This window comes from Triticum aestivum, chromosome 4B (genome assembly GCF_018294505.1).
Source record: "Triticum aestivum cultivar Chinese Spring chromosome 4B, IWGSC CS RefSeq v2.1, whole genome shotgun sequence".
Taxonomy (NCBI): Eukaryota; Viridiplantae; Streptophyta; class Magnoliopsida; order Poales; family Poaceae; genus Triticum; species Triticum aestivum.
Window position 1 is genome coordinate 142626948 of NC_057804.1, and position 11326 is coordinate 142638273.

An 11326-nucleotide genomic window follows, 5' to 3' on the forward strand; every position below is an offset into this window, starting at 1 on the left:
AATTTGACCCAGAGAACTATGTAGAGTAGTAGCTAGCAAACACCGTCCGTAGCACAGGAAAGCAACATGAGTAGACGGAGACATGCTTGCACCAAAACTGTACCATGACTCTTACTTAACCGTGCCGATGGCACAGTGTCGGCATGCAGCTTTTTCTACCAAAACTGTACATTTTTCACGAGCTACGTTACATATGCATCTGCTGTGAAACGCGTAATTCCAAAGCGCCGCGCCCGTTTGGATCAACGCTCAAAGTCCACCCGAGTAGGTGGAGACGATGGGGGCATGATGATGCAATCTAATACTAATATATGATGGCAGACTGGTAGCTAGGATAATCATGGCCAGCGGCGTGAGCTACCTTTTCTTCCTATAAATACCGGCCGCCCCGCGTTCCTCCACCACATCCAGCAAACAAGCTTCTCAAGGCACTATCTGGCTGACTAGCTAGAATAGACCGCTCGATAGAGTAGCATCATAAGCAAACACCCATAGACCGATCATGGCGGCGCGCGCCATTGTTGCCCTCTCGCTCATCCTCGCGCTGGTCGCCATAGCCAGCGGAGGAGCGTCGGCGCAGCTGTCGTCGGGATTCTACTCCCGCTCCTGCCCGGGCATGCTCAAAGCTGTGCGCTCGGCGCTGCACCCGGCCATCGCTAGGGAGCGCCGCGTGGGCGCCTCCATCGTCCGCCTCTTCTTCCACGACTGCTTCGTCCAGGGCTGCGACGCCTCGCTGCTGCTGGACGACGCGCCGGGCCTGCGCGGCGAGAAGAACGCCACACCCAACAAGAACTCCGCCAGGGGGTTCGAGGTCATCGACGCCGTCAAGGCGGCCGTCGAGGAGTGTTGTCCCGGGGTCGTCTCCTGCGCCGACATCCTCGCCATCGCCGCCGAGGAGAGCGTCGTCTTCGTAAGTATCCATACATGCATAGTCTTTTTTTTTGCGAAGTCTAACACTACTGTGACATGCGTTGTGTACGTGTAGCTGGGTGGCCCGAGCTGGGAGGTGAAGATGGGGCGGAGAGACTCGACCACGGCGAGCTTCAACGGCGCCGAGAACAACATCCCCCCGCCGACGTCGGGGCTCGCAAACCTTACGTCCCTCTTCGCCGCGCAGGGGCTCTCCCAGAAAGACATGGTCGCACTGTCAGGTAGTACATACATACATACATACATATACGTACATGCAAAATAAACCGTACGTACATCGGTACATATCCCAAATCAACCGCTGACATCTTCCATCAACTTTCTTCTATGTACTTTATTTTCAAAAATAATTACGCACTCTTCTTCCACGACTGCTTCGTCCAGGGCTGTGACGCCTCGCTGCTGCTGGACGACGCGCCGGGCCTGCGCGGCGAGAAGAACGCCACGCCCAACAAAAACTCCGCCAGAGGGTTCGAGGTCATCGACGCCGTCAAGGCGGCCGTCGAGGAGTGTTGTCCCGGGGTCGTCTCCTGCGCCGACATCCTCGCCATCGCCGCCGAGGAGAGCATCGTCTTCGTAAGTATCCAAACATATATAAAGCCGTGCTTAGCTAGCTTGTACTACTCTGACATGACATGCGTTGTGTACGTGCAGCTGGGTGGCCCTAGCTGGGAGGTGAAGATGGGGCGGAGAGACTCGACCACGGCGAGCTTCAACGGCGCCGAGAACAACATCCCGCCGCCGACGTCGGGGCTCGCCAACCTTACGTCCCTCTTCGCCGTGCAGGGGCTCTCCCAGAAAGACATGGTCGCACTCAGGTGGTACATATATACATTTTTTTTTGCGGGCAATCCAGAGAGCTTTTATTCAAATAAGAGCATTCCTAGGACAGTCAGCCATGAGGCTGGTCACTAGGAAGCTAGGAGTTACATCCATCCAACAGTCGGTCACATTCAGAGTGCAAGCATGCTTAGCACGGAGATGCGCCGGTAGGTTTGCTGATCTAATATGCTGAATATCAAAGGAAATGAAGTGATTACTAAGCTCTCCTATTTCTAGCAGAATCGGAGCCACAATTGAACGAAAACTGTGACGAGTGTTCCAGAGTGTCACTAACTCCGCGCAGTCAATTTCCATTATCACATGCGAGATGCCTCGAAGAGTGGCGAATAAGACCCCGTCTCGCAGAGATAAAGCTTCCATAATCAAGGGGTCTGAAATCCCTATATATGGCTTGCACCAAGAACCTAACAGAGCTGATGAGGATCGGGCGACACCACCTGCGCCGCCTCTCCCCTCAGCAAAGTTCAGTGCACCGTCTGTCGTGATTTTTACCGTAGTATCATCAGGAGGTCTCCAACCATAGCCGGGCGTAGCCGCTGCCTTACGTGGAAGTTGAAGAAGTGCAAGGGCCTCCTTGATCGCTCTAATTGTCGATGTTGGATCCCTTCCCTCTTCGCCATGCTTGATACGATTTCGAGAGTGCCATATGGACCACATTACGGTGGTGATTTTTGCTCGGTCATCATCAGAAAAACGGGGATCACATGTGATGTCGCGAGCCCATGAGTCAGGATGGAGTCGGGGCAGCCTGATGTCAAACCAAGCACATGCCTCGTCCCAGAATCGTTGCGCATGAGAGCAGTGAATAAGAGCATGCTCCAGATCCTCTCTCATCGCTAAGCAGACTTTGCATCGATTAATTGGTGCAATGTGACGATAGTTGAGAGTAGCTTTATCCGGAAGAATCCCACGAAGAACTCTCCACCAGAAAACCCTCACTTTCGGTATGACATTCAATTTCCACAAGGCCTTCCACAACTGATGATCGTCCACTGAGGTTCCGGTAGCCCGTCCCTTCCTCCAGAGCCAAGCGCTCTTTATGAGTCATTAGAGCATGGTACGCTGTCTTCACCGTGTAGTTGCCTGATTTCTCGAATGCCCACGCAAATGAGTCCTCACCTCCCCCTTGCCTGATCGGAATGTTCAAAATGGCATCGGCGTCCGGGGCGACGAAAGTGTCCCTAACCACATCTTGCCGCCACGACCACGTGGTCGTATCAATAAGCTCATGCACCATTTGAATGGTGGTACTTGGCGGTTTGAAGATTGGTTTCATCGAGATCGTTCCAGCAATCCATTTGTCATTCCATACTGAGATCGTACTGCCATCAACCACTCGAGCGATCAGCCCAGCCCCTAGAGCCTCCCTTCCCGCCAAGATTGCCTTCCAAGTGGCCGAGGCCGACTTTGGAGCAGATGCGTGCATAAAATCTCCGTCGGGAAAGTAGCGGCCCTTGAGCACTCTAGCACACAGCGATGTTGGGTTTGTCATTAATCGCCAACCCTGTTTGCCCAGCATGGCAAGATTAAACTGATGTGGTTCACGGAACCCCATCCCTCCTTTGCACTTAGGTGTGGCCAACTCGTTCCAGGACACCCAATGCATAGATTTTTTATCCAGAGAACTGCTCCAGAAATATTTTGCCATAGGAGAAGTTAAGCTCTTGCAGACTTTCTTTGTTAGAAGGAAAGTACTCATTGGATAGGTCGGGATAGCCTGGACGACCGATTTCAACAGAACCTCGCGGCCGGCACAAGCTAGTAGTTTTTCTGACCATCCTTGAATTTTTCCACGGGCTCTCTCACTGATGTGTTCAAAAGTGCCGCTTGTGATGCGTCCCACAGCAGTTGGGAGGCCGAGATACTTTGCGTTGAAAGCTTCAACTTGGATATTCAGAGTTGACTTCCAAAGTTGCCTCAAAGAATCAGGTGTGTTAGAACTGAAATAGATAGCATTTTTTTCACGGTTTACACACTGACCTGAGGCCTCACCATAGATTGACAGAATGTCATTGAGACAGATAGCACTTGGGTTGCTTGCATTAATGAAGATCAGGCTATCGTCAGCAAAAAGTAGATGAGTTACCCAAGGTGATCTGTAGCTCACCCTTAAGCCTCTATCCACAACACCTCCATTGTAATACTTGAGCAATGAGGAAAATCCTTCTGCACAGAGAAGAAATAAAAACGGCGAAATTGGATCTCCTTGCCGGAACCCTCTTGAAGGCGTGAAAAAAGGCAGGAGCTCGCCATTAACCCGCACAGAGAACCGGACAGAGACACATTTCAAAATAAGCCTTACAAAAGAAATATTGAAACCAAGCCTGATCAATATTGCTTCAAGGAAATGCCACTCGACACGGTCATATGCCTTCATCATGTCGAGCTTGACCGCACAAGAAATTTTTTTGCCTTTCTTCCTTCTCTTCATTGTGTGCACACTTTCATATGCAACTAGGACGTTATCAGTGATGAGTCGGCCAGGTACAAAAGCGCTTTGCTCCTCGCTAATAACGCTATCCATGATACCTCTCATTCGGTTAGTGATTGCCTTGGCCGCTATTTTATACAAGACCGAACAGAGAGCAATGGGGCGATATTGGGAGATCATTTGGGGGTGTCTAACCTTTGGTATAAGGGTGATGGATGTATCATTCAAGCCAGATGGTAATTCACCTCCATTTAGGAAGTCCATAACTGCCTGGGTCACTGCCTCGCCCAACAGATCCCAATGTCTTTGGTAGAACCCAACAGTGAAGCCATCCACCCCGGGAGCTTTTGATGGCACCATTTGAAATAGCGCCGTCCTCACCTCTTCGGGAGTGTAGGGTTTTGTTAACTCATCATTCATGGCCTCTGTCACTTTGACAGGAACATGAGATAACAGATTTCCCGCGTCCGAATAGCCCTGTGACTGGTATAGGTTTTGATAGAAGCTCTGCACTTCAGCCTTATCCTCGTCTTCGTTCGCGCACACAGATCCATCAGCCCTCGTGAGTCCCTGTATTTTGTTCATGCGTTTCCGCTGGGAGGCTTGCGCTTGGAAGTATGACGTATTGTGATCCCCCTATCGGAGCCAGGGGACGCGAGAGCGCTGCCGGAACCACACTTCTTCCTGGTGGAGTGCCTCCTTCAATTTCTGGACTATCCTTATCTCTTCGTCTGATGGGCCCCTACCCATCGAATGACACCGGATGCGCTCGAGCTTCTTCTGAAGATTGCGGACGGTCCGTGTCAGAGAACCAAACTCCTTAGCTCCCCATGGCACTAAGGTATCCTGGAGTGTACCCAGTGCGTTGCTTATACCACGCAGCCCTGGTGTATGTTGGATGCCTCGCCATGTATCAGCCACTAGACGATCATAATCAGCATGCGTTTGCCAGACGTTCTCATATCGAAATTGTTTCTTGTTTTTTGACCTCTCTGACAAACTTTTGTGAAACTCTGTCACAACAAAACAATGATCGGACTCGACAGACGGGAGATGCCTGACCCTTGTATGTTGGAATAATTGTCTGAACTCTTCGTTTGCAAAGGCTCGATCCAGCCTTGCCTTAACGTTTGCCTCTCCGGACTGGTGGTTGTCCCAAGTATAAGCTGTGCCGGACCAACCCAAATTCTGGATACATCGGTACATAATCCCAAATCAACCGCTGACATTTTCCATCAACCTTCTTCTACGTCGCCCGCAAAAAAAAAAACTTCTTCTACGCCCATGCAAAAAAAAAACCTTCTTTCTACGTACTTTACTTTCATATATATAAATAATTACGCACTCTCAGGTAGTACAATTTTGCAGTTTGCACTCCGAACCAACATAATTTGTCATGGCTAAATAATATTTTCCTTTGCTGAAGAAGCAAGCTAAAATTCTGTGCTACTTTCTCAGACTGTTAATTTCTCAATGGAGTCGGTAGCTTTCTAGCCGCGAAACAGCTGGTATCAACCAAGGAAGCAGCTTCCCTGACGTACGTTACACGCCGTTGGGGACACTAGCATGTGGGGCTGATTCACAGCGAGCCCACCTGTCAATCGCCGAACGGCACCCTGCCGCACGGCAGAAGATCCGCGTCCATCAACCAACGGTACTAATGGCCACGTTTTGACTCCAAAGCTCAAAAATTCTACATAAGACAAAAATATACTACTTTACAGGTGATGAGTTACAAAGTTGATCGATGACTAATTACCACTCACTTAACATTCGGTCTGTCCGCTTAATTTGTAAGGCTGGACAACGTCAAAAAAATTGTTCCTTGGTCACTTAAACATGTGGTACTAATTAGGGAAGTTGGTGAATGATTCCTACCGATGGAATGACAAAAGAGTAGCTGAAAATCCGGTAACATAACTTGAGCTGACGGTATAACTTGTGTTCCAGGAGCCCACACAGTCGGCCTAGCACGCTGCACAAACTTCCGGGATCACATCTACAACGACACAAACATTGATGCTGGCTTCGCCAGGAGCCGCCAGACAGGCTGCCCTCGCGCTACCAGCTCAGGGGACAACAACCTGGCGCCGCTAGACCTCCAGACCCCGACTGTCTTCGAGAACGACTACTACAAAAACCTCGTTCAGAAGAGGGGCCTCCTGCACTCAGACCAGGAGCTCTTCAACGGTGGTGGTGCCGACGCGCTAGTCCGGGAGTATGTCGGTAGCCAGAGCGCCTTCTTCAAGGACTTTGTGGAGGGAATGATTAAGATGGGGGACATCACGCCGCTGACGGGATCCAACGGGCAGATCAGGATGAACTGCAGGAGGATCAACTAATTATAAGATTGTTCTCCACATTTCGCAGCAACAATCCGATGTTGTTACCATGCTTGAATTCATGATGATTTGCCCCTTTTCACTTAAACTCCTTTGTTTCCTATTCTTTTAAGGATAAAAGGTTAAAATATATTACAATACTGCCCTTTTGTGTCATGTTCATGGAAGAACTGAATATGGATGCACTGACGAAAGAACAAAGAGCAAAGTGAGATATGGAAAATCAACAATTTCAATGTATGGAGTGGCAAATACTGAAATTATTAAGTAAAGAGGGGCTAAAGATCAAATCCCACATGCTTGGAACTCAAGTTATGATCAACTCTGGTAAAGTCCCCACCACACACTACCGACAAAGAACCCATGGTTCCCTCCCTCCGCCCGCCACTTATAAAGATATCACTTGGAAAATAAAAACACTTGGCACAAATCATGTAGAACATGACACCAACAAATAAAGTATGATATGCAACAGAGTTTAAGCATGATATCGCACAAAGAACAGAGTTTACAAGACATACACGAGATTATAAGTAAAGACGCAAGTCTTATAACACAGACCACACGTTTTGTCATCCATTGGCATCAAAGACATCAAAATGTGAGAAAAGTTAACTGCACAGTCCACTGAACTATGCACTGGCAGAAGAAGGGGACCTCTCTTCATCTTATGACCTCCAGTAACTTCTCAGTCTTCATGTGCTACATAGGCAGTTGGGAATGTCCATTTATCTTCCATATTTAAATATCTAGCTTTCACTAACACATTTCTCTTAACATGCAAGCATGTCATCTCAGCAAGCAACATGCATGAGAAAATGCCCACCTCAACATACAATCATGCATAGGAGAAAACTCAACTCAACATGCAAACATGCATTAATTTTTATTTCATTAGGTTATTTATATTTAATAAATATTTTAACTATACAATAATCATTAGAAAATATATTTATTTTTAGTTATAGTTCTCATATTATTACTGTAATCATGCATAGGAAAAGGTCCATATCAACATGCAAACATGCATGACAATTCCATTCTATTATGCTATTTATATTTTACAAATATGTTACAACTATACAACAATCAAACACAATCAAATATTACTCCAAATATAATGTTTCATACAATCAAATATCATTGAATTATATTGCAAAATATTTCCACAACAACGTGCGAGGTTATCTAGTTTTAAGAAATAGAAAGGAGCTCAATTGCTAAAAGTGACTAATTCATTCCCAGTCTGCTAAGAAAGTTACGCATCAACCAAATTGGAACTCAGGTTATGACCAATCTGATACTTTGTACCCGAATATGTGTTTCTCAATGCGGATCCCCAAATCTATAGAAGATTTAACTCGCCAAATTTGACTTGTGAAAAAGCTAATTCGTATAGTAAATAAAAACAGAGATATTATATTTATCTTCCATGCAGATAATATTAGTCATCGGCCTAGATCTTGTAGAGCTTAGACTCTAGAGTTGAAGTCAACTTTATTTCTCCCAACTAACTGCCTGTTTGTCTTATTAATTGTCTCCTTTGACACGGCCATGCCCCACATGCTACTAGCAAGCTACGTGTACAATCAAGTAAATAAAACAGACTTATGCATTGTCACAAACAATAAGTCACAAATTCTCCCCACATGCATTTAGTATATACACAGTGTTTGTGGACATGATTTTGTTTTTTCAAGCACAAATAGTATGTGTACATGCAGCTCCGGAGCAACCGAGAAATTGTTAGGTGGACAAGAACACAACACAAAATATTACCCTCAATCGTCAAGTCTTGCAAGATAATTGTTGATGTGGAGAACAGGGACAAAGCCAGGATTTTACATTGAGGAGGGCAAGTAAGATTGGCTTGGTATTATGAGTCTAATCAGGGTTCTGGAAGTGGTAAAATATCATGAACATGGTGTTCTAATGAGTGGTGACAACAACACAAAAAATGAGTAGTAATATGAAGGAAATTTGAATGTTGGGCATGGCTTAGTCCCTACTCGTCCCCGAAGTGCCCCCGTCCCTGGTGGACAGAATGAGAGAGACAATGAGAGCCGGAACTTACGAGTAATATAATCTAAAGAGTCGAGACACCCAACCTACTCTATGAGTTAGTTTGTTCGTTTGACTCAAGATGATAGTAGACCAACAGTCAACGATCGATTCTAACGTTATGATGTTCAAGATGGTTTTTTTTATTTTTAGGGTGTGTTTGGTTTGAGGAATACCACGGATGATTTGGGGTTATCCTTGTTTTTTGGCTCATAGGGTTGTTTGGTGAACACTTGTCACGCATAGACTCAACAGTTTTGTTTCAAAAAAGGAAAAGAGATAGACTCATTTTTTTTAAATGCACATCACTTCATTAAGAGAGAAAGATAATTTGATTACAAGAGGGTTGCATAAGAGTTCTACAGACCCTAACGGCACAACACCACATCCACATATACAAAATGAACATGCTGACTACTCCCTATCACCCACACTTCTAAGGAAGAAGAGATAGAAGGTCGGTATGTGTGAAAACTGCCCCTGCCTCGTCCACACAGGCAACACAGGAGGCGATCGTGTTCCAAGTTTTATGGTCCTCCCCATCCGACCTTCCTCCCTGCGTCGCTACCAGATGTTGCCGTCGGGCAAAGCCTAAGCAGCCAATGGTGGTGGCGGGCCCGTAGGTGGTTCCATGACTGTCATCAATCCTTGGCAGCGACTCATAGAAAACAATAGTACTCCCTCTGTTCACTTATATAAGACGTTTTAGTAAATTCAGACAGTGTACTAAACAGTTCAAACTCAGCTGTCTGAAACGCCTTATAAAAACGAACGGAGGGAGTAGTGAAAAATAGCACCGGCAAGGAAACGATCTGGGAGCAACATCAATGCTCGGCATAGGTCCTACAAATCACGCATTAGTGGCAAGAAGCGCATTGGCATGGAAACGATCCGGGATCACCGGTAGCGGTGCGTTGCACTTAGTTGTGGTTGTATGTATCGCGCGTCAACAACATCAAGGAACCTTTTGTTTTGTGCTCATGGAGTAGTTGTGGCTAAGCGGGTCCCGGAGGCAGTACGCAGTCATGGCTTGTTGGTGGCCACCGGTTGCGGGCGGCATGACAATCCGGAAGGCGGTGGTCGCGCCACTGCAATGGTTGGCGGTAGACGGTCCCCACATCCAGCCCATGGGTTGCTCCTCTTATGTGTTGTCATAGTGGTAAGGTTTGGTCTCATTGGCAATGTGCATAGCCATGGTGGATGGCAGGTGTGGCCTCTCGACTGTCGTCATTGCCCTCCTCCACCCAGCCGTCCGGTGCGACTCCAAGTTTCTCGACGCTGGATCTTGGCGGTATGACAACATCCAGCGACAAGATAGAGCGGCAGGTCTAGACAACTGCCATCTACATCCCCATGAAGCAATCTTCCACTCAGTAACGCATGTGTTATGTGGTCTTGGGTTGCTAGCAAGGGTGGCGACACGTGGTAGTGTTGTCTCCTACATATCTACCATCAACTATCACTAGCGAGATCGATCCAACATTGGCAAGTCATCCTAAACTGGGATTTTGGCGGTGCCGATGACCTTCCGCGCTCACAAATGATTTCTTTGATCCCACTGAGGACCGTGCATGCATGTAACTGCTCAGATTGTGGAAAGTGGAGGGGTCAACGCAAGATGACTTTGATTTGGTGGTACTTCTCGAGTACCCGGTCTCGAGCTCTGGGGTGAAAACCCTAGGTCTGATCCTAGTTGGTCATACCTGGCAATGGCAGTGTTTGACGTCATTGCCTTCTTGTAGGCATGGTTTGAAGTTTGCTCAGACTTGATCTTCAGGGTTAAAACCCATGATCTGTCCTTCAGGTTAGATTCCACGACAGCGGAGCTTGAGCAGCATTGCTACTGAAGAACCTTTCTCGTCGTCCTTGATGTCAAGAGACCATAGATGATGTGGATGGTCATTTCACTAGTATCATTTTTTGATCGCTTGAGAGTTTTCTTTCCTTTATCTTCATCTGCCTAGGCATAGCTTCAGTCTTCGATGTGTGTGTGTGTGCGCGCGCGCGCGCGTGAATTGATGTTGATTATGTGCATTATAGTCATGCAGAAGTTGGATGTGTACTCATTGTGTTTATCCTTTTAATATTTTATTTTAAATCTATGAAGCCCACCCTTTATTATTGACAAAAATCATATACACAGTTCTGCTGGCCGACTCAATCAATTCATGTAGAGTCATCACAACACAATGTGTTTCTTATCCCTTCAACAAAACCAAGGTCATCCCACTCAGTCAAACAAGGAATTTGTTTGTTCCATCTATAAAAAATAGTAGATCACTGGATGGCCGCCCTGACCTATCAACCCCTTGCTCTGTGACCAAAACGGACCCTAGATACATTTCACATCCTGATTTAATAAGAAAACGTTTACCAAGATTATCTTTTACTAGCGCCGTCATCTGCTTATTTTGACCGAAGCAACCGTTACCTGCTCCGAGGAGTAAGTTCTGTCTTCCACAAAATATATCATTACCTAGTTAGTACTCCCCCCGTTCCTAAATATAAGTCTTTGTAGAGATTCCACTATGGACTACATACGAAGCAAAATGAGTGGATCTACACCGTAAAATATGTCTATATACATCTGTATGTATTTTTTTTGAACTTAAAAGGTAGAGCATTTTCTACCTTATGTATTCAAAACGGGCTGAGGAACCCGGATGACCAAAGTCATTTACATGAATGTGATGTTAACGTCGTACAACAGAGTACAGCA

General features: G+C 46.6%; 2 protein-coding genes across 3 annotated transcripts; both read left to right on the plus strand.

Annotated features, from left to right (window-relative positions):
- Positions 1–398: 398 nt before the first annotated feature.
- On the plus strand, positions 399–5020 carry LOC123091508 (peroxidase 4-like). 2 transcript variants are annotated; one of them, XM_044513039.1, is made up of 3 exons: positions 399–811; positions 1408–1506; positions 1585–5020. In XM_044513039.1, the coding sequence occupies exons 1-3, from the start codon at positions 503–505 to the stop codon at positions 1843–1845; spliced, it is 669 nt and encodes a 222-aa protein (XP_044368974.1). In that variant the 5' UTR covers positions 399–502; the 3' UTR covers positions 1846–5020. The 2 variants fall into 2 exon arrangements, with proteins under 2 accessions (XP_044368974.1, XP_044368975.1); XM_044513040.1 differs by lacking the exon at positions 1585–5020 and adding an exon at positions 986–1151 and having other exon boundaries at positions 399–910; positions 1315–1506.
- Positions 5021–5034: 14 nt separating this feature from the next.
- Positions 5035–6702, plus strand: LOC123090027 (peroxidase 4-like). The gene is made up of 3 exons (XM_044511518.1): positions 5035–5045; positions 6003–6067; positions 6155–6702. Exons 1-3 carry the CDS (start codon positions 5035–5037, stop codon positions 6544–6546), a joined length of 468 nt encoding a protein of 155 aa, XP_044367453.1. The 3' UTR covers positions 6547–6702.
- Positions 6703–11326: the final 4624 nt, after the last annotated feature.